A 23,761-nucleotide genomic window follows, 5' to 3' on the forward strand; every position below is an offset into this window, starting at 1 on the left:
CTTCGGTTTGCCTAACCTGTGAGGTCCTGAGTCCCCCTGTTCTGGAATCCTTCCACCATAGGGGACTTTAGAGACTTAATCCTCACAGTTGGAGAGGAAATATTTTCTGGGGAATAGATGAAGGAGCAGTGTAGGAAGCAGTCACTGGGTTTGGGGAGATGGCACGATGGGGCCCAATGAGAGAGACAGTATTTGTTAGGTATGGAAAGGGGAAAAAGAGCAAAGAGATCAATTTCGTACTCTTCACCCACTTCTTGGACTCTCTCTGTACCTCACAGTGGCCCCCACAGTTCCCTGAAGTTGGGGCTATTCATAGCCTGAGGTTGAATGAGGAAGAAAGGAAAATTCCACTCATTCCTCAGACCAGCGACTAGCCCTACCCTCAGCTCACCATTTCCACCAGTGATGTCATGACGACGGTCCTGCTAGCAACCCACCCCTTCCCTCTGCACATGCTTATGCTTATTCTTAAGCAGTGGCACCTGCAGGGTTGGGCTGGGAAAGGATGTGTTGGCACAGTTCCCCTACCCCTATTATAATCTCCCTGCCTCCCTTTCTTCTGCATTACCCCCACCCCGTTCCTCCTGACTTCTCCAACTCTCCCCCAATCCTCTCCCCTCCCTTCTGTTTACATTTCCACCCACTCACTTTCTGTCTCAACCTACTTTGCTTCAATGTCAGTTTTTAACTGGGGTTGAGAGTTGAAGGAAGGGGTGTTCCCCTCCCTAGGGGTTGCTAGACCTTCCTTTGCCCATCACCTGCATTTCCTAGGAGAGGCCACCTGGCCTATTTCATCTCCTAGACTCCTCCTTGGAGGGGAAGGGGCTGAACAGACCCCCAGGAAGCCTTTCACAGGCAAAGCAGCTGCAAGAAAACCTCCTTTTCTGGAACCAGTGGGTAAGAGTTGCCTCGAGATTCCCCTAAGATTCTTTTTTCTTCGTTGGATGTGCATCCGAAATAGATTGGGAGCTTACCTGTGGCAGCTAGAGACCCCACTGTTAGTGAGTAGGGAAAACTAACCATCAGCTTCTTGCCTCCCCCACCCCGCTACTGAGGTGGAGGGGAACACAAGCCCAAAAATACTACAGCTAATGATCATGATAAAAAGAGCTGCCCAGGGGTGCCTTGGTGGCACAGTTCATTGGCTGCCAACTTTTGGTGTCAGCTCAGGTTATGATCTCAGGGTCATGGGATAGAACCCTGCGTCGAGCTCCGCACTCAGTGCAGAGTCTACTTGAGTCTCTTTCTCCCTCTCATTCTGCCCCTCCCACCTCTCTCTCTCAAATAAATAAAATCTTAAAGAAAAAAAAAAAAAGAGCTGGTTGGGACCTGAATTTTGCTAAGCTGGCTACCTGCTTCAACTCTGCAGTGAAAAGTAACTGGCAAGGAAGGGCTGGGCTGGTGCACCTGCTTTACGGAAGCCTCTGAACAAGTTGGGAGCTCACGATTTGTTGCCACTGTCTCAACGTCTGCTGAGCAGTTTGTCCCCGGACTCCTGGTTCCCATCTCCTCTCGGTGAAGAAGCTTGAGAAGCAGCAGCCTTGGCTGCCGCCCAGCGGCCCATCTGTAATCTTCCTGCTCAACACCAGATCTTGGCAGCAGCAGGAGGCAGGCTCAGGCTGCCCCAGAAGCCAGCCCTGCAACTGGTGACTCAGCGGGGGGAGGTGGCGGGTGGGACTTGGGGCCTGAGGGGCCAGCACGGATGACAACCGAGTGCTTTTGAGCAGAAGACAGGAAGCTGAGTCCTGAGCACAAGGCCAGCAGCAGAACTGCAATCTAATGAATTCACAGTAATTCCGTTTGTGGGGCTGAATCCTTCCTGTAGGCTGAGATTCCCCTGCTTCTTGCTTCCTATGATGCAGCTTGACCAAGGTCTAGATTCCCCAGCCGAGTGACCCCTCTTTCCCTTTTCTGCCCCCCACCCCCACCCCCAAGCCAAAGCAATTCTGCAGGAGCATCCAAAGAGATGTGGGTGGAGATTTTCCTTTATTCATTTTTATTTTGGAGAGGAAGGGCTGGAGCAAAAAGATGATGCCAACACACCAGGCATTAGAATGACCCTTGCACATGCAAGACCCTGACGGGCACCCACTCTGGATCTGGCGATTCACAAATGTGCCTCATGACGACAATGTCCCCGCAGCTGCAAAAGCCCCCTTAGTCCTCCCCATTTTTCTTAATTTCAAAACTTCTATCCGTACCCACCCAGGTAGCCTTGTCATTCTCAGGAAGTGCATCTCCTACAAATTGGGTTTTTACTCCTGTGCGCTCAGAGCCCCACCCCCACCCCCAAAATAAGCATGCATCCCCTAGAGATACAGGAAGATTGACAGGATGCTGGAACGTGGAGAGATGGCATGCTTCATTTCTCATCATCCTCCAGCTTGGGAGAAAGGCTGCCCTCCATCACACCAGTGAGAGATGGGAAAGAGCGTTGAGACCATACCACTTTCCCATCTCCCCTGGACCCTGTAGTAGGGCTGCACCACTCACACCCTGGCCTTCCCAGATTTCAAATAAACCAGCAATTGAGAAAAAGGCATATGGGAGCTAAGAGATGTAGGGCTCCAGTGAACATTTAAACCGAAAGTTTCTTCTTGTTTCTGTTCAATCCAAAGGTCTCTTCTTACTCTCCCAAGGGGATTTCTGACGCTTGAAGCCCCCAAATCTGGTTCTCAGCCTCCCCAGCAATTTGTGGACCCTGTGGAAGGTTTTTAGTTGCCACAACCCCTTACCACCCAGCCTTCCTTCATTCTCCCAGAGGGGTCTTGGGTTTTTCTCAATGTCTCTCCCCACGGTTGCTGTGCTGTCTTGACTTGGAGGTGCCCGGGGTGGCAGGGGAAGGGTCAGGTGCCCTTGCTTTCTGTCCTCTCCTCATCGGCTGTCTGGGCATTGCTGACGGCTCGAAGCTGCCCCTGGGCGGCAGGCTTCACCGACAGGACCAAGCGTTTGCGGAATGTCTCGCAGAGCACAATATACACAAAGGGGTTGAGGCAGCTGTTGGCATAGCCCAAGCTGATGGCTGCGTTGTACAGGTAGACAAAAGTGAGTGTTGGGCGGCTGATGGACAACTGGGTCAGCTGGAGCACATAGTAGGGAGCCCAGCACACGAAGAAGACCAAGCAGATGGCAATGGCCGTGCGAGTCACCCTCTTTGTCCGCAGCCGGATGCTGCGTTGAGAAGCGGGAGCTACCGAGGACATCATGCGCTGCAGGATCCTCACATACGCAGCTGTGATGACCACGAAGGGCAGGGCAAAGGCCAGGAAGAACTGGTACAGGGTGAACCAGTAAAGGTCAGTGTCTGGGTTAGGCAGGCGGATGCCGCAGCCCACTGTGCCCCCTGGGAAGGGGATAAGCCTAGCATAGAGCCACACGGGGGTGATGCTGATGAAGGAGAGGGCCCACAGGAGGCAGATCACCAGGGTGGCCACGGAGGGCTTCCGGAACTTGGTGGAGGAGATGGGATGGACAGTGGCCAGGTAGCGGTCAATGGCCATGGCAGTCAGGATGTAGGTGCTGGTGAACTGACTGTTGGCGTCCATGGCCGTGATAAGTGTGCACATGGTCTCTCCAAAGTGCCAGACACCATTGCCCATGAGCTGGTGAATCATGAAGGGCATGCCCAGGAGAAAGAGGAGGTCCACCACTGAGAGGTTGATGATGAAGATGTCGGGGACGTTGCTGCACCAGTGCAGTTTGGACTTCTTCACCACTGCGAAGATGACCGTGGAGTTCCCGATGATGCCCAGGAGGCAGATGGTGCCGAACACAGAAGGCATGATGATATTGATGTAGGAGACACTCCCTGTGCGAGGAGGTGGCCCTGGGGACAAAAGGAGCAAATGTTGACCATTTGACATGCACTCCTCTCTAAGGGCTGACATCCTCCTGGCGTGCTCAGCTTCTAGCGATGACGTACTTGCCTACCTCATATCTTCTTTCCCTGTCAGCTCAGGGCTCACCATTCATCTGGTATTCTTTCCTACCATTCTCCCTCCCCACACTGTTGCTAATCCTGTCCCCTTGCCCTCCTCCACCAGTTCCCTGGCTAATCCTACCAGATTCTCCCGCACCACCTGTTAGTGGAAGGACCCAGTCCTTTACTTCCTGCATTTTCTCAGAAGGCACAGAATCAAGAACCACAGCTGTCTGCAGAGAATTATTCTGTGGGCCCGTAGGCTTCACCAGGAAACCTCGTCAACATAGCCAGAAGGACATGAAATTGTGTGTGTGTGTGTGTGTGTGTGTGTGTGTGTGTGTGTGTGTGTGTGTGTGTGTGCGAGTGCATGTGTGTGTGCAAGCCCATGTGGGTGAGCAAGTGCATGCACGGATGGGCGCATGCATGTGTTTTCTCTTCTGTTTGCAGCCCTGATCATCTCCTTTTAGAAATCACTAGTTGGAAGCTGTGCACTGATTCCTAGGCGTATCTGTGGGCTACTGTCTTGTGGAGGGAGGCTTTTGTCCATCAGGCCTGCAAACCCTTCTTCTGGGTTCCTATCAGGGAATTCCTTGGTCTGTCTCTTCTGAGCCTGGGCTTCCCAAGTGAGCAGAGACTGAAACTGTGTGTTGCAGCCTAGCTGCCTGAGAATTTTCTGCACACAAGAAAATTTTTCCTCTTTTTCCTTCCTTTCCTTCTGAGGAGCTAGAATTTCAGGGCATCTCAGCTCTGGAAATGTCAGGAAGCTTCATTCACCAGGAAAGTTAATCCCCTCATGGCTCTGTGAGTTAGCCCTTCCCAGGGCCTTTCCCAGGGGTCAGGAAGGATGTTTCAGATCCCATTACTGCAGTTTCAGTAAAAAGACAAGGGGATCCGTGAATGAGTGAGCTTCCAGCTGTCTCCTCACATACTATCCTCTGGCTTCTCTTGCTTGCTTTTCCAGCCTGGAATTTTTTCTGCAAAGCATTTGGAACTCATGGGTGAGTCTTCCCCTGTCTCCCTCGCCAGCGGGCCACCATTCCCTGCCACTTCTGAACGTACCTTTGCCCTCTTCTCTGTTCCTGTCCCTTCTGCCCCTGCCTGCCCCGCCCCCTTCTCCCCTTCCCCTCCGGGCAAAGCAGACTGCAGTCCCCAAGAACTGTAATAAAGTTTCCGGAGCACTTCGGCTAGGAGGTGAAACCTTTCCATTTCCCACCCCCAGCGCAGAGGAGGAAGGACTCCCCTCCAGCACTACTCACCGGCCGAGGTAAGGTTATCGGGGCCATCCGAGGTGTTGCTGGCATTGGGGCCAGTGGGCAGCAGCGAGGCTTCCAGGTCCATCCTGCCGCTGCCCGTCGCCTGCTCTCCCGTCCACCCACGCAGGCTGCGGCAGCACCGCCCGCCTGTCCCAGAGAACGAGCCCTGCAGTCCGGAAGGGGGTCTTCCTGGCGGTCTGGCAGCTTCTGCCGCCTCCAAGCCCCGCTTGTCTCCCCACTCCCTCCTTCCTCGGCTCCCACTGACATCACCTAGACACATTAACATTCGGAAGCAGATGCACATTAACCTCTTCAGTCCCGAGCAGCAGCTCCCCACTTCTGACTGCCTGCGGAGCCCGGAGGGGGGGGGGGCGGGCTCAGGCAACCCTATCAGGGAGGGGGGCTTCCTTCCCACGTGCTTGTGGGGCCGTGTCTCCTGTGCTCACGGGAGCTTGCTGCATGTGAGGATCCAGGTCCCTGCAAAGACAAATGAGAGAATTCTCCTTCTCCAGAGGACAGAACGAGCCTGGCCTAGTCCCTAACCCCAGATGTGGGTGGCTGGGCCATGTGGCAAGGGCTAGGGGTAACTCTTCACAGATCTTGAAGATGGCAGGCTCAGACCAGAGCATGCCTGTCCCCCAGGCCACCCTCAGCTCCTTCCCAGTGCCCTGCTGGATTCCAGCCAGCTCCCTGGCTAGACCGCCACCGTCCACCAGAAGCAGAGTTGTTGGCAGCCGAGGTGCCGACCAGCACTCAGAGGTGACACAGGTCATTCTATGCTGGTGATGGCCAGGGTCTTAGGGACCAATAGGGAACAAACTACCCTCTCCACAGAATTGAGGACTAAGCTTACAGAGATTTTATTTTCCTAAATGCTCTGAGGTCCTCCAGGTTGTACCTGGGACTTCTTGAGACAAATATCAGAGCATAGCACCCCCCCCCAAAAAAAAAGTTGTCAACCAGGAACAGCCTTAGAGGGCAAAGCATTAAGTGAATTCTTGGCCGAGGTGCCCTGCCGCCAGCCTCCAGTGCCCTCACAGCCAAGAGCTGCCAGTCCTACTGCCAGACTCCAGAGCAGGGGCTTCAAGGTAACCACAGTCTGATCCCTACTCACTTCTTCAGTCTTATTTATGAATGAGTTTCATCCAAGAGATATTTATTGAGCACTTACTACTTGCCAAGCACTGTTCTAGGTTCTGTAGTGAAAAAAACCAATAGGGGCACCTGCGTGGCTCAGTCGGGTTAAGCCTCTGACTCTTGATCTCAGCTCAGGTCTTGATCTCAGGGTTGTGAGTTCAAGCCCAAGGTTGTGCTCCACACTGGGCATGGAGCCTACTAAAAAATAGATGAATGAATAAAAAATAAAGTCCCTGAGTACCTGTCCTCATGGAGATTACGTTCACGTTGGGATGAGGTGGGGGGGGATAGAAAATATACCAAAAATTAAAAAGACAATTTCTGAGGTTGGTGATCAGTGCTATGAGAAATGAAGGAGGGTGAGGGGGCCAGGGAACACTAGGGGAAGTGGAGGTTGCTATTTTACATAGGAAGGCCTCTCTGGGAAGTGTTTTAAGAAGAGTCCTGAAGGAAGTGAAGAAGCATGCTTGGAAATAGCTGGAAGAAGAACATTTCAGGCAGTAGGAATAGCTAGTGCAAAGGCCCTGAGGCAGGAGTGTGCTGAGTGTCTTTGAAGAACTATAGTAGAGCAAAGAATGATAATACTGGCTATCATAGAGCAAAGGAAGATTAGCAGATGACATCAGAGAGGAAACAGCGGGAAGGGCAGATTCTGTTAGGCCTTGTCAGCCATTGTTAGGACTTTGGCTTTTGCTTTAGGTGAAATGGAAGTCACCGGAGAGTTTTCAGCTTAGGAGGGGCATAATCAGACATGTTTTATTTTTTAATTTTTTAATTTTTTAAAGATTTTATTTATTTATTTGACACAGAGAGAGACAGCCAGCGAGAGAGGGAACACAAGCAGGGGGAGTAGGAGAGGAAGAAGCAGGCTCCCAGCGGAGCAGGGAGCCTGATGCGGGGCTCAATCCCAGGACTCTGGGATCAGACCCTGAACCGAAGGCAGATGCTTAACGACTAAGCCACCCAGGCGCCCCAATCAGACATATTTTAAAAGGATCAGTCTGGGGGCACCTGGATGGCACAGTCGATTGAGCGTCCAACTCTTGGTTTTGGCTCAGGTCATGATCTCAGGGTCATGAGATCAAGCGCCCCATTGGGCTCTGCACTCAGTGCGGAGGCTGCTTGGGATTTTCTCTCCCTCTCCCTCTGCCCCTTTCTCTCCTGTTCTCCCTAAAATAAATAAGTAAATTTAAAAAAAGAAAATAAAAGGATTAGTCTGCTGCTGGATAGCAATTAAAAAGTTATTTTAGGGGCGCCTGGGTGGCGCAGTTGTTAAGCGTCTGCCTTCGGCTCAGGGCGTGATCCCAGCGTTCTGGAATCGAGCCCCACATCAGGCTCCTCTGCTAGGAGCCTGCTTCTCCCTCTCCCACTCCCCCTGCTGTGTTCCCTCTCTCGCTGCCTGTCTCTGTCAAATAAATAAATAAAATCTTTAAGAAAAAAAAAGTTATTTTAGCTTGGGTTCCCTTGAAGGCAGAGCCTGAGACAAGGACTTATGTGCACATGAGCTTTTCTGAGAGATGACCCAAGAAGCAGGCACGAGGGAATGGGGACAATGAGACAGGAAAGGAGAAAAAGCCAACCTAAGGGTACATTAGCAATGTTGCTGCTGTGGGCAGGAGCTTGAATTTACCAGGATCCTTAAAAAGTGCACAGACTTTCCCAGAATTACCTGCCTGAAGGATGGGAGGCAGGAATGTTTATCCAGTTACCCTGACCCCCACTGGTTCAAGGTTACCCCTGGGGTGTTAACTCTGCACTTTCTGGGTGCATGGGTAAAGCAGACTCCTGTAGCATCAAGCATTAATGGGGCAGAGAGCAAAGAGATGTGCAGCTCACACTCGAGGCGAGAAGCGAGTAAATCTTGTGCTGGAACCAAAAGGACTCTGACAGCATTGAAATCCAGGGCAGAAGGCAAACAGGTACGAGGTGTGCACTGGAGGCAAGACATACGCACAGGATCAGCTGAGCTCATATGCGACTGTCTACTGCAGCTGGAGGTGAAGTCAGAGGTGACCAGGGGCAATGCGATGTGAGTTACCCGAAGCATCCAATATAAAAGGCTACTACAATAATCCAGTTGAAAGAGGATGCTGTCTCAGATCAGGAAGGTGGAGGTGGGGGAGAAATGGTGGGCTTCTATATATTATGTAGAGCCCAGAGGATTTGCTGAAAAATTGGATGAGACATGTGTGAGAGAAAGAGGCATTGGGGTGATGCCCAGCTTTGGGGCCCAAACAACTGGAAAGATGCAGCTGTCATTTACTGAGATAAGAAATTCTGTGGGGAGGAGAAGATTTGGAGGGAAAATTAAGAGTTCTGTTTTGGATCCATTATTCAAAATGCCTATTAACATCTGAGTGGAAAAGTTGGGTGGTAGTCAGATTGGAGTCAGAAGTTCAAGGAGGAGGTCATGCCTGGAGATACACTGTTAGACTGATGACCCTGGATGAGCTCACCCAGGGAGTGCGGGTGCGTGCAGAGGAGTCGTGAGGACTTGGCCCTCGGGCATCTGAAAGCTTACTGGGTGGGGAAAATGAGCGTCATGATCTACTGTCTCCCCTTCTTCCACCTGCCACGGTCTTCCCTCCTCCATCCATCTATCCATCCACCCATCCAACACATTATTCTTGGGCTCCTGCTATGTAGCAGGCACTGTCCACACAGTAAAGAAAAACAAGTGTCTGGTGTCAATGAGCTTCCACTTAAGTGGGGAGAGGCAGATAATAACGAGCAAGCTAATAAGTAAACAAGATGTCGTTTTCATGGTTGAGATCCAGACGAGTCCAGGTAATTACATCATGAAGGGATTTAAGTGTTTGTAAAAAGGCCTGGCTCCAAAATTATGCTACCCCTTCCACCATCTGCACTAGCAAAATGACTCTGCCTGATTGGAGGAATTTAAACCATGACCAATCAGCAAGGGCAGGTTTGTATCTTTCTAGCTTTCGCACGCTGAGGTGGTAAGTGTGTGTGAACACTGAGCCAGTCATTCCGCAGTGGCAGCCACACAGGCTGATTACTCATTGTGGTAGGTGTCAAGGGAATAAATGGGGTGCTGGGAGTGATGGGTTCTTTAGTGACTGGGGTCCTTTAGAGAGGATGGTTAAGGGCACCTTCTTTGTGGAGGCATTTGGGTGGAATCCTGAGCATCCATTCATCACAAATGATTAATTTAAACCAGCCACAGCAATCTCATTCTCCTTGCCAGTGACCATTTTAGGAATGAGCATATCTACTGGTTGCCCGTGTGCACCTCTTCAAACCCTCTTGGCCACACTTAGTTTATATTCCATCCATTGCTTCAGTGACCCACTCTGTACAGTCCCTGACCATCTTCAGGTCCTAGTTCAGGTGCAGGTGTGACTCGATGGCACTGTGTCTCAGGCCTGCACTCTGTGCCTTTTACCCGTTGTCCCGCATCTTTTCTGTTGCTTTCATAACTTAGAATACGGGGACCATGAAAGTGCCTGCATGTGAGCAACCAGGAAGTGTAGGGAGAGTTAACACTCCTTAGGGTGAAACTGTAACCAATGGAGGGTGGGGGGTGGAAGCCATAGAAACATGCTTTTCTCCTTTCCTCCCAGGTTGTATGGTCCTGAGACACATTTCATATGGCTTCTCAGTAGTTCCAAGGGATAGGGCAACTTGTCGCTTGTAGTGGTGGCCAACTCAACATCTTTACACGGGGCTCCTTGCTCCTCTGCTGTGCTCCTCTGTCCTCACTTCTGATTCCTATAATCACGCTTTCTAGTCAAACACCCAAACTCATACTTTGGCTCTGTTTTCCGGGAATCCAAGGCTAAGGAGTGTGGCTCATTCCTACCAATGGTAAAGGGGAGGAGTGTCATGGTGGGAGGCACTTGTCAAAGTGCGTCTTCTTCTTACAAAGAGGGCACAGAAAGAGAGGACCCACTGTGCCTCCTCTCACCTTTGCTGTGCCTGGACATGACACTTGGAGCATTTGCAGTGAATTCTAGAACTTGCAGTCGTTGAAAGTATCCTCATTGATTGAATCAATCAGGGTATCAGGAAAAATCCAGAACGAATTCACATAGGGAAGTGGAGGAGTGTTTAATAAAGGGATTATTTACCAAGGTTTGAAAGCCGTTAAGGGAAATGAGAAGGGATGGTGGAGGAGTGCCCCAGGGAAGCAGCAGCAGAAATGACCGAAGGCCAAGAGGCAGGGAGCAGTTGTCGAGAGCTGCCTCAGCAGCTGTGGCCTTCGGTTAAGGAGGCCACCAGCCCACAGCAACTTGGCAAAGAAGGAGCCAGAGGAAGAAATAACCTGACCTCACTGATCTCTCTGCCTGTGGAGGCCCAGAGTGGGGTGGATAAGGGTAGAGAGTGGATTTGAAGGGGCAAATAGAAAGTCAGCCCACTGACCCAGGGAGAGGCATTGGAGCTGAGACAAGGTATTTAGTATACATCATTTTGTTATTAATCCTTGAAACAACTAGGTATTTAATTCTCCTCCTTGGATAGATGAGGAAGTGGAGTTCCACAGGTTGGGTTTTCTGGGAGCAGACTCTGGGATGGAGATGGAGTGTAAAACGTTTATTGCAAGATGACCCCTGGGAAGGAAGAAAGGGACAGGCATTGGGAAGGGTAGACACAGATTGTGAGGCAGGCCCATCAAGGGCTCTACAGCCCTGTGGGAAGCTCCAGGTACAGCAGACCCACGTTGGGTGGAAACAGCAGGACCCTTGTCCACCACCCTGCCCAGCTGAGTGGCCAAGAGCCACTCAAAGAAGAGTGTGAACCCTGCTTGAAAGCTGAGACTGACCCCAAAGCAGCCAAGTACCATCAACTGAGCCACACTCCACTCCTCATCCCCATGCTCAGTTGGGCATGGAGCAAGCGAGAGAATCCAAGCTGATTCCACAGGCCACATCTTACCCCAAAGCCAGGTTCTGGGATTCAGAGCTTTTCCGTCAGTATCACGAAAACCCCCAGACAAGGCCACGCTGAACAGATTTTTCGACCTACTCCTCTCTCAGCCATCTGGCTCTGAACTGTTGCTCCGCTCTGCCCAAGCATAGTCATGAAGAAGATCAAGTCTACATGCAACGATAAATCCTTTTTTCTCTTACGCACATGTCCCCACTCACCATGCCCTACCCAGGACACCCTAAGGGTTTGGTGTACCTCCCTGACTCCCCCAGTGCTGAGATCCCCTGTCCTATACTTTTCAGGACGTGGCTGCCATCTGCATGTTTTGAAGGCTTACTGGGGTCACTGCATAGGATTCCACTTGTTCCCCTCACTCTTGCCTTGCCTCTTCCTCTATCCTCTCCACCAAACAGCAGGGGTATTCTTGTTAAGATGTAAATTTCATCCCCCTGCTCCACTGTTGAAAACACATTAGTGGCTCCCAATTGCTTTCAAAATAAAGTTAACCCCCTAACAGAAAGTAATGGACATGACATTTGGTTGGGGGAGGGGGGGCTACCCAGAAGTTAATTGCCAGAAAACCCAGACCTTGAGAAATTCTTTGGAAAGAGAAGTGCCAGCGCCTATAAATAGCTGCTGGTGAGAAAAGCTTCCTTATTTCAATGGGGATGCAGACCCTGGGGCTATAGAAATCAAGTAGCGGCACTTAATTTCCAAAGGAAAGGGGGCAGGGTTACTATAATGGACAGGGCTAGTGGAGTTACCAGGATGTCTGACCCGCAGAGACTGATGTGGCAAATCAATCATGGAGTGTTTAAAACCAAAACATATGAGCAGCTTACCCACTAAGTTTCTACTGGATTTGTATATCTGAAAAAAACTTCTGGTTTGGTAGACAGAAGTCTGACTTTGGCCACCAGGACTGACAGCACAGTCTCTAACCCAGTTCCCAAGCCTGAGTCAGTCACTGACCCAGACCCTTGGAGGAAGTGGAAGCTGGAATGGGTACTCCCAAGAAGCGATGCTTCGGTAACATGACAAGTATGTGCTGTGAGTCTGCCTCCAGCCTTCCCTAGAGGGGTCTGAAGCCATCTACCAGTCTGTAGACTGCGCACAATGAAAAAATTAATACTCAGACCTTTGGGTGATAATCAGGCTCTGAGCTAATATTAATTCCTGGGGACCCAGAACTCCATCAGGCTCTACTGGCCAGAGTGGAAGTTGAGGTGGGTCAAGTAATAGGCGGAGTTTGACTAGGAAGACGTCACCATAGGCCGTGTGGAGCTCCCTGCCCTTAATTATATAGCTGGAATAGATACCCCCAGCCATTTGGCAGAATTAGAGTATTGGCTTTTGGATTGGCAGAGGAAGGGATTTGATGATGAGAAAAGTCAAATGGAAATCCCTCCTTACCAAGCGATAAGCCAAAAGCAATAGAGTACCACTTGGGGATTGAGGAGATTAATAATATCATCAAGGCCTTTAAAGATGCAGGGATGGTGATTTTCTCACACTCCTCCTTTACTCTCAGTTTGGCCAGTGAGGAAGCAGATGGGCCTTGGAGAGTGACAGTGGATTACCATAAACTTAATTACAGGGTGACTCCGATTACAGCTGCTATTTCAGATGTGGTATCATTGCTGGAGAAAATAAAGACAGTCCTGACACCTGGTGTGCAGTGATTGATCTGGCAAATGCTTTTTTTCTCTATTCCAAAAGACAGAAAAGATCAGAATCCTGCTTTTATGTGACAGGCTCATCAGTGAACCTTCACCATCCTGCCTCAGGACTTCATTGTCTGTCTCTGTCTCTCTCTTTTTTGTTAAGATTTTACTTTTTTGGGTTTTTTAAGATATATTTATTATTTATTAGAGAGCGAGAGAGAGCACAAACTGGGGGAGGGGCAGAGGAAGAGGGAGAAGCAGATTCCCCACTGAGCGGGAAGCTGGACGTGGAACTCGATCTCAGGACCCTGAGATCATGACCTGAGCCAAAGTCAGATGCTTAACCGACAGCCACCCAGGCGCCCGTAAGATTTTATTTTTAAGTAATCTCTATACTCAATGTGGGACTTAACAACCCTGAGATCAAGAGTCATATGCTCTGCTGACTGAGCCAGGTGCCCCTTCGTTGTCTCTTGTGACCACTCCAATTCTCAGACTTTGAACACTTCATCATTACACTGGACATTATGCTATTCCAGTATGTTGATGACACCCTGTTCCTGGGGCCTAGAGAGCAGAAAGGATCAGGTGCTCTAGGTGGTTATGATATAAATCCCATGAAAAGACAAAGGCCTGACATCTCAGTAAAAGTTTTGGGGTCCAGTGTTCTGAACATGTCGTGATTTTCCCTCCAAAGTAAAGAACAGTTTACCTGACGTCCATTACCATAAAAGAGGGGCCCCCAGAGACACACAGTTGGAAAAGCGACAGTGATTCCCCAAAGGGTAGAGAGCAGACTGGTCCTAGGATTACAAAGCCAAGGGGAGTCCAGTCCTCTCGGTTGGGACCATTTGGACCTGGTGTGCCTTGAGCACAGGGATTGTGATTCTTACCCTAGTGTCAGACACGGCTACCATGTCAGTCAATGCATTCTGAATACACCCCAGCTCCAGGCTGATGTCCCCCCATTTAGACATTTACATTGTACCCTGCACTTTTCCTTCATAGCAGTCACCACAATTGTAATCATACTATTTATTTGCATGCTAATTATTGAATGTCTTCCACTCACTAGATTATAAGTTCCATGAAGGCAGAGACCATGTCTGTCTTATTCCTCCCTGTATCTCCTGTGCCTAGCACAATGCCAGGTACATTATAGATATTCAACAAATGTTGGATGAATAAATGACTAATAGAAGAGTATACGGGGAATCCCCGAGAATGGAGGCGGGCAGAGGAGAGACAAACACAAGCACTTTTGTCCATGTTCCCCTTCCCCAAGGCTCCATTCAGCCCCAGCGCTTCATGGCCAATATGGCAGCAGTGGTCACACCTGTGAGCAGGCAGTGGGCATCTCTCAGCTGTGAGGTAACCCAGAGGCCACAGTCAGACTCTTTCTGATTGTGAGAAAGACAAAGAAGATCACCTTCAGGGATAGAGATTCATCGTAAGGATTCATGGAAATCGCAAGGGAGCAAGAGAAAGGAGCTGAAGTAAAAATACTTGCATGAAAGTCTGATATGTCCACATCATGGATGAACCTTGAGGACATTATCCTAAATAAAGTAACCAGACACAAAAGGACAAATAATGTATGATCCCACTTCCATGAGGTACCCAGAGTAGTCAAATTCATAGAGACAGAAAGTAGAATGGAATTTGCCAGGGGCTGGGAGAGTGGAGAATGGGGAGTTGCTATTCACTGGGGACAGAGCTTTAGTTTGCGATAATGAAAAAAATCCTGTAGATGGATGGTGGTGATGTTTGCATAACCATGTAACTGTATTTAATGCCACCAAACACTTAAAAACAGATAAAGTAAAATTTACGTTATGTATATTTTACCACAACTTAAAAATATGTTAAAGAGTTAAAAGAAAAAAAGGGTGTTAGCGCAGTAAGTCAGTTCAAGAGTTTCTACAGGAGTTCAAACGCCTATTATAAATCACAGTTTTACTAAGTTGCAGTTCTGCTGCATGTTCAATTAAGTATTTTTTTCTTTTTTTTAAAGATTAATTAATTTATTCGAGAGAGAGAGAGAGCACAAGTGGGAGGGGCAGTGGGAGAGAGAGAGAGAGAATCCCAAGCAGACTCCCTGGTGAGCGGGGAACCCGACATGGGGCTCGACCTCATGACCCCAAGATCTTGACCTGTCCCAAAATCAAGAGTCAGACACTTAACTGACTGTGCCACCCAGATGCCCCTAAATATTTTCTCTTAATAAAACATGGAAAAACTAAAACCAGCACCACTATTTTGGGCCCCAGAGATTCTAAGACATCAGGCCACATGGAGGCCTGGGGCAGCAATGTAACATCTTTGAAGAACAGATTTCTTGTGGGCACCCAGCCCTTGTGCTATCCAAGAGAGAATCTAATTTTTCCCCCTATCACGTATTAAGACACCAAGTCACCTCAGAACACAGGCACTGATCTGAGGTGCCTGTGACCAGGGGCAAAAAGCTGGCTTCATCTTCAGGAGTCATAAGAGTTGCACAACTGCATTACAAAGAACTGTTTAAGGCCTACTTTCCTTAAAAAGGGGCTGTGGGATATTTGATGTGGGTGCCAAGACAATTCAGTGAGGGACAGGATAGGCTTTTCAACAAATGACACTGGGACAACTGGATATCCACACACACACAAGATGAAGTTGGACGCCTACCATATGCAAAAATTAACTCAAAATGGATCATAGAACTAATTGAACTAAAACTATAAAGCTCTTATAAGAAATATAGGGGTAAATCTTCATGACCTTGGGTTAGACAAAGCCTTCTTAGACATGACACCAAAAGCAAAACAGAAGAAAAAATAGATAATTAGACTTCACTAGAATTTAAAATTTTGGTGTTTCAAAGGATGCCGTCAAGAATGTGAAAAGGTTGGGGCGCCTGGGTGGCTCACTTGTTAAGCGTCTGCCTTTGGCTCAGGGCGTGATCCCAGGGTCTTGGGATCGAGCCCCACATCGGGCTCCTCTGCTGGGAGCCTGCTTCTTCCTCTCCCACTCCCCCTGCTTGTGTTCCCTCTCTCGCTGGCTGTCTCTCTCTCTGTCAAATAAATAAATAAAATCTTTAAAAAAAAAAAAAAGAATGTGAAAAGGCAAACCACAGCATGGGAGAAACATTTTGCAAACCATCTATCTGATAGGGGAATTGGATTTAGATTATAAGAACTCCTATAGTACCTCAATAATAAAATGACAAATAATCCAATTGAAAAATGAGCAGGAATCTGAATAAACATTTCTCCAGATATGCAGTCAATAAGCACATGAAAAGATGCTCAACACCATTAGCCATTAGGGAAATACAAATTGAAACCACAATGAGGAATGTATTTAATGCCACTGAATTGTATACTTACAAATAGTTAAAATGATATAAATATATATACATATATTTATAAGAAACCACAATTTAAAAAAACCACAATGAGATACCACTTCACACCTACTAGGATAGTTAGAATAGAAATGACAGGGAAGGGGTGCCTGGGTGGCTCGGTTGGTTAAGCGACTGACTCTTGGTTTTGGCTCATGTCTTGATCTCAGGGTCATGACATTGAGCCCCACATCAAGCTCTGTGCTTGGTGGAGAGTCTGCTTGGGACTCTCTCTCCCATTCTGTCCCTACCCCCTGTGCAGGCACGTGAAAGAAAGGAAGAAAGAAAGAAAGAAAGAAAGAAAGAAAGAAAGAAAGAAAGAGGAAGAAAGAAAGAAAGAGAAAGAAAGAAAGAAAGAAAGAAAGAAAGAAAGAAAGAAAGAGATGAGAGATGATGAGTGTTGGCAAGGATGTGGGGAAATTGAAATCCTCATACTTTGTTGGTGGAAATATGAAATAGCACAGCCACCTCGGAAAACAGTTTAGCATTTCTTTAAAATATTAAACATAGAGTTACCATGTGACCCAGCAATTCCACTCCTGGGTCTATACCCAAGAGAAATGAAAACACGTTCATAAAAAAACCCGTACATGAATGTCCATGACAGCATTATTCATAATAGCCAAAAATTGGAAACAAGTGAAATGTCCATAAGCTGATTGGGTAAATAAAATGTGGTGTATCCCTACAATAAATTATTTTCAGCCATGAAAAAGAATGAAGTAATGGGGCACCTGGGTGGCTCAGTTGGTTAGGCATCACACTCTTGATTTGGGCTCAGGTTGTGATCTCAGGGCCGTGAGCTCGAGCCCCACATCAGGCTCCATGCTCAGCGCGGAACCTGTTTGTCCTCCCTCACCATGCTAGCGCACACTCTCTCCAATAAGTAAATAAATAAAATCTTAATTAAAAAAAAAAAAGAATGAAGTACTGATTTATGCTACAACATGAATGAACCTCAAAATTGTTATGCAAAATGAAAGAAGCCAATCAGAAAGACTACACATCTTACGACTCTATCTATGTGAAATGCCAAGAACAGGCAAATCTATAGAGATACAAAGTAGATAGTGATTGCCTAGGGGAGGAGGACTGTGGGGGTGGGGGAAAGGGAGTGACTACTAATGGGTAGGAGTCCTTTTATGAGGTGATGGAAATATTCTAAGATTAGTTGTGGTGATATTTGTAACCACTGAATATTCTAAAAATTACTGGGGGTTGGGGGGCTGGCTGGCTCAGCCAGTATGACATATGACACTTGATCTCAGGGTCGTGAGTTCAGGTCCCACACTGGGCATAGAGCTCACTTTAAAAATAACTAACTAAGGGGGCGCCTGGGTGATTCAGTCGGTTAAGCATCCAACTCTTTTTTTTTTTTTTAAGATTTTATTTATTTGACAGAGAGAGGGAGAGAGAGAGAGAATAAGCAGGGGGAATGGCAAGTATAGGGAGAGGGAGAAGCAGGCTCTTGCTGAGCAAGGAGCCTGATGTGGGGATCAATCCCAGGACCCTGGGATCATGACCTGGGCTGAACACAGACGCTTAACCCACTGAGCCACCCAGGCGCCCCTAAGCGTCCAACTCTTGATCTCTGCTCTGGTCTTGGTCTCCAGGTAGTGAGTTCCGTCCCCGTGTTGGGCTCCACGCTGGGCGTGTAGCCTACTAAAAACAAATTTTTTTTAATTAAAAAAAACCTAACCAACTACATAGTGAATTGTACCCTTGGAAAGGATGTGTTTTATGGTATGTGAATTATATCTCAATAAATGTGTTTTTAAAAGGGTGGGGGTTCGGGTGTAGGAAGTCCTGAGAACTACACAGTGCCCTCTCCTGTCCTCGGGAAAAATGTCTATTCCTTGTCTTCCTTTGTGCCCTGTCTCCTGGGAACCTCATCCAGCTACATCTTGCCAACCATTTAGAGGAGGCGAGCCGCTGGCAAACGCCTTGAATGCTCCGTGCTGAAAGGGACTTTGTGGGAAGGCCTCTGACATCGAGCTGCAGTGTGAAGTTGGGTCACGGCTGGTTCTGCTGACGATGCTGGAGTCAGTGATTTGGGTGAGTTTTCACTTTGGCTCTGCTGCAGACTTGCTGTGTCATCCAGTAAGTCCCCGGTCTGCTTGGTGCCAAATGGTAACTGGAGTAAAATGGGCCTGCTTCGGGATTCTCTTGCTGGGGATTGTATCGATATGTTTTTTGAGGCAAAAATTATAGAGCAACTAACATTTAAACAGCTTTTCTTTTTTCTTTCTTTTTTTTTTTTTTTCTTCACACACGTGCCTTCTCTTTGCTAACCCAGGGAAACAGATGTGATCCCCAGTGACAGATGTGGAAACAGAGAGTTGGGTGACTTTCCCAGAGCCAACCAGCTGGCACAGTGGAGCTGGGCCCCAAGCCTAGGCCCTCTGCTTTTCTGACTCCAAATTCTCCACTCATTCCTCCCCATGGCACTCCCTTGTGATGACACATTCTCTCTACTTCCAGAATGCCTTTGAGAAAACAACTTCGCTTTCATTTGGCCTCAATCTCTTGGAGGCGGCCCCTCTCTGGTCATCCTCTCCACTCAGTTCTACACCATCTGGGTCCTGATTTCGCCCAACTGAACAGGGCTGTGCTGACTTGCCCCACGACAGCGAGGAAATGTTCGCAGAACGGATGGCGGTGAGGGTGGAATGAGAATCCATTTCTTTCTTTCTTTTTTAAGATTTTATTTGTTTATTTGACAGAGAGAGAGCCCAAGTAGGCAGAGCAGCAGAGGGAGAAGGAAGAGCAGCTCCCTGCTGAGCAGGGAGCCCAACGAGGGGCTCCATCCCAGGACCCTGAGATCATGACCTGAGCTGAAGGCATACGTCTAACCCAGTGAGCCACCCAGGTGCCCCTAGAATCCATTTCTTTTTTTTTTTTTTTTAAGATTTTATTTATTTATTTGACAGAGAGAGACATCCAGCGAGAGAGGGAACACAAGCAAGGGAAGAAGCAGGCTTCCAGCGGAGGAGCCTGATGTGGGGCTTGATCCCAGAACGCCGGGATCATACCCTGAGCTGAAGGCAGACGCTTAACGACTGAGCCATCCAGGCGCCCCTAGAATCCATTTCTTTTTAAAAGAAATTTAATGCTTAATTTTTTCTTGTGGCACACAGGACCCTTGATGATCTGGCCTCTGCCCAGCTATCAGGCCTCATCTCCCACCACCTCCTATTTCCACTCTATGCCCAGTGTCTTATTCAAGGATCTTAGTGTTTCCAGAAAGCACTGTGTGCTCCTACAACTTTTGCAGACACTGACCCCTTGGATCTTTCTTTGGCCGCTTCCCTCCCTTCTGCTCCTTACCCTGTCCTCCACCCAACATCCAGCCCGGCACACACTGCAGCAAATGCAGGTTTTGCCCTCCCATGTCGCTCTTCAGGCCCATGCACCCACCCCCAGCTGCTATGAGTGTTGGCTCCAAGGACCCCTAGCTTTCCCAGGTGTCCCCCTTGGGGGGAGAATTGATCTTGGCTGACAGGGGCCTCCTTGCCAAGGAGGTTATGACTCCCATAAGCCAGCGGCCAAAGCCGGGAGCGGGAGAGGGAAGGGGAACCACTCCACCCTGCAGCTGTGTCCAAAGCCTCCCTCCCCCCCCCAAACCCTCTGGACCAGGCCAAGGCTGGAGTGACCTGAGAATTTCCGCTTGGCAGCTCCTCCCTCACGGACCTGCTTCGCTCCTCCCTCAGGGGTATTTTCCTTCCACAAACCCCTGCCCTCACATTCCATTGTAATTAAGGATTTTCTCACTGTCTCCCAGACTAGACTCTGCACTTCCTGAGGGCAGGGATAACGTCCTCTTTATTTTTGGGTCCACACGGCCTGGTGGGGGGCCGGGCAGAGAGCAGGTGCTCGGTGTTGAACTCCATCCAGCTTCTGAGAGGTTGTAAATAGCACACCATGAGATTCTGCACCGTCCCTGCCTTCCTGCCTCTCCCTCTCTCCACATTTCCTCACCCTTAGGGTCCCCTTCTAACTGGGTGTCCCCGCTCTATTCCTCCCCCACCCCCACCCCATGACAAAGCGATAGACTCCCCCTGTCCTCCTTCTTGCAACTTGGGTTTGAAACAGAGAGACGGGCAGAGCTGGAGGGGAGCCTGAAAGAAAGGGCCGTGCCAGCCACCGGGCTGCCCTCCCTGGCAGAAGTGGTGTCAGTGAGGGGTGGTGGCAGCTCTCAGCTCACCCGGGGGACTGGGCAGCGTGAAACCCATCGCAGAAAGCACCTACAGCCTCGGTGGGCGGCCTTTTCTGATCGCCGCTCTTGACTTTTCCCTCACGCTTTCTCTCTGTACGTCTTAACTTCATAAACGCTCTGGGAACCACGGTGTTCCCACTCTTTCGCGTTCATTCCCACCCACTCGTGGCACCAGCCCACGTCACCGGAGGAACGTCTTGCCTCAAAGGCTTATTAACTTTCCAGGCAGCTTCCAGCTCACGTAGGAGCTGAGTCAGTGCATCTCGGCGGGCGCGGGAGGGAGTCTGCGCAAGGCTGACTCAGATGCAGCCGGTGGGTCCTAGCAGAGGTCCTCTCCAGCCACACGCAGCAGCCAGAGGGGCAGGCCCCATTGCTCTGGGGAGAGGCTCACCCCGGGCCAGGCACTGGGTAATGCTCACGGTTAATCTCACCTAATTCCCCGCAGCGCACCTATAAATCACATCTACTGTTTTTGCTGCCCCATGTCCATTCTCCTTCCTTGTTTCCCTCCCCTCTGGAGACCCAGCAGTCCCCCCCCACCCACGTCCCGGGCTCCCAACAAGGCACCTCAGAGCAGGTGCGGAGTAACCAGTCTAGTAACCACGCTCATTGGTCCAGGGCTGGGCATGCGACCTGTCAGAGCCAATGAGAGGCATTGAGACTCAGGTCAAAAATTCTGGGATCCAGGGGTGCCTGGGTGGCACAGCGGTTAAGTGTCTGCCTTCGGCTCGGGGCGTGATCCTGGCGTTATGGGATCGAGCCCCACATCAGGCTCCTCCGCTATGAGCCTGCTTCTTCCTCTCCCACTCCCCCTGCTTGTGTTCCCTCTCTCGCTGGCTGTCTCTATCTCTGTTGAATAAATAAATAAAATCTTAAAAAAAAAAAAAAAGTCTGGGATCCAGGGGCACCTGGCTGATTCAGGCCTAGAGCATGGGACTCTTGATCTTGGGGTGGTGAGTTCAAGCCCCAGTTGGGTGTAGAGCTTACTTTTTTAAAAATGGAAAAAAAATTCTGGGATGAAGACACTCATTCCTTTTTGCTGAACTCTAAATCTGAGAGGATGTGGGGGTTAGAGCTGCTGGCTCCAGCTTGATAACCATGTGAAACTTGAGGCCAAAGCCATCTCTGTAGAAGAGAGAGAAATGGAGAGAAAACGGAGTCCTGGTGATCTCCTGGAGTCCTGGATCCAGCCATACCTGAAGCTGGAATAATGGACTTTTGAACTTCTGTGCATCAGTATACCCCTTGGCTCAAGTCAGTCTAGGTTGAATTTTTTGCCGCTTGTCACTAATCAATACTAATATTTATCACCACATCCAACTAATTTAATTATAAGACATACACCCCCCCCCACACACACATTTTAACATCTCTGATGTTAAAAGCATATCTTACAATCAGTGGTAGCATCCTGATGGAGCCATCATTGTTCACAAATTTGAGAGACTGAGCACAGCTGTTCATAGTGTTTTCACCCCAACTGAGTTAAATGCACTGTTGGTACTGCATGTACTGAATTTAATGCTGTTTCAAATGTCTTCAGAAAGAATCATGTTCTGATTCAGCATTCCGATGAAAGGGGATTATGTGAAGAGAAAGGCAGGGATATGGGAGCAACAGGGAGTGAAATTGATATTAGTGAAACCTAGTTTTCTCTTTGGAGGAATGACTGCTTTCTTCTTACAAAGCAACAGCAAGTGCTTTGCAGAACCTGAGACAGGAAGGCAAACCAGGAGCGGAGGTTGTGTTATATTTTGTTCCTAAGATATGGGGGGGAGATTGGCTCAATCTCGTATTCCATCTAACAAAGCAGCTGAAGGCAGGCGATACTGTGAATCTCACCGAAGCGATGAGGAGACTTTCAAAGCAACGAGTCGCTGTGACTGGTTAATGGCTTGTCCCAAGACTATTGGTCAGAGGTGTTGTCATAATGCAGTTGGTGTGTTTTCTTTCTTGGTGCATCTTGTACCCACTGGAAGACATTATCACTCCCTGGTTGCAAAAGTTCTGTTAAAGTCACAGGCTCAAGGTCACATGCTCATTACCATCAGATTTAGGCCACAGCTTTAAGTTCTTTATTGTAATTCTCTTTATTCTGTGGTGTGGGGAAACAGACACAAGGTGAGAAAGAGAAACACCTCTGGCCTGGGGCCTCTGGGAAGGAGGCAACATGGGTTGAGGAGACCAGGCCCAAGAGTCCAGGTCCTGAATTTCTGTATCCGACACCAGAGTGCAGGGTGGCCCCCAACAGAGCTGGGAGTGAGGGGACACTTGAGAGAGAACTTCTACTCTCCCTTGATGTGTCCAAGAAAGCTGAGCCTCATAGCAGGGCTGGGGCCCAAAGATTAGTTACAAAAGGAATGTGATGCCTAATTCGCGCATGACAAAATGGAAACTCAGGGACACCCAGTAAATTACCTAAGGTCACCCAGCTAGCAGGGCAGAGCCAGGCTTTGAAACCAGGCTTGCCCTGCCTCTCTCTGCTGTGAGTTTTTGTGAAGTACCACCTTATTACTGCTAGCATGAGGTTCATGTTGTTCACCCGCAGGGAGCTGCCACCATTAGTGGACTGTAATCCGTTAGCTTGACTCTGATCAGTGTCTTTGCCCCCACCGGTTTTTACCACACTCTACTTTTCTAAGACTTAGGGGCAGTGGGGCATTGAGTATCCCTGTCCACTCAGGCAAGAAAACAATAACAACAACTTAAGAATGAGTCGTTTGGGGTGCCTGGGTGGCTCAGTGGGTTAGACATTCCACTCTTGATCTCAGCTCTGGTCTTGATCTCAGGGTCGTGAGTTCAAGCACCGCAGAACGGAGACTACTTAAAAAAAAAAAAAAGTCTGTAGGACAGGGCACATACAGGCATGTGAAAAATTACTTCAGAGCATTGTTCTAGTGAGCTGGAACTTTGGTAGGGAGAGAAACCAGTATAACCTGTTCTGCCAACGCAGAGCACAAATAGAACTCCAGCTGATTGCTGGAGTCCTTATCTCTCCCCACTTTGTGATTTGCCCCCAAGTGCTGAGGGCTTCAAGCTCCATACAGAGGTGTGAATGCTGGCATGAAGATCCTGCTTGTCTGTCTTCTCCACTTTTTGCTCCTGCTTGTCATTCGTGGGCTTTCTCCCCAAGTCTTCTCTTGCCAGGTGACAGCAAGATGCCCCTGGCAGTTCCAAGCCCGCATTGTCTTCATAGCTTATGAAGTTAGAGGAGAAGAGAGAGCATCTTTTCCCAATGACTACAGCAAAAGTCCCAGGGAGCCCTCCAATTGGCCTGGTTGGGTTATATCTCTA

General features: G+C 49.0%; 1 protein-coding gene across 1 annotated transcript; it reads right to left on the reverse strand.

The window, feature by feature from the left end:
* Positions 1-1,967: 1,967 nt before the first annotated feature.
* MCHR1 (melanin concentrating hormone receptor 1) lies at positions 1,968-5,546 on the reverse strand. Its single transcript, XM_026479575.4, has 2 exons — positions 5,179-5,546; positions 1,968-3,826 (listed from the first exon to the last, which is right to left on the reverse strand). Exons 1-2 carry the CDS (start codon positions 5,477-5,479, stop codon positions 2,847-2,849), a joined length of 1,281 nt encoding a protein of 426 aa, XP_026335360.4. The 5' UTR covers positions 5,480-5,546; the 3' UTR covers positions 1,968-2,846.
* Between the last annotated feature and the right edge of the window lie 18,215 nt (positions 5,547-23,761).

This window comes from Ursus arctos, unplaced genomic scaffold, assembly GCF_023065955.2.
Source record: "Ursus arctos isolate Adak ecotype North America unplaced genomic scaffold, UrsArc2.0 scaffold_21, whole genome shotgun sequence".
NCBI classification, from domain to species: domain Eukaryota; kingdom Metazoa; phylum Chordata; class Mammalia; order Carnivora; family Ursidae; genus Ursus; species Ursus arctos.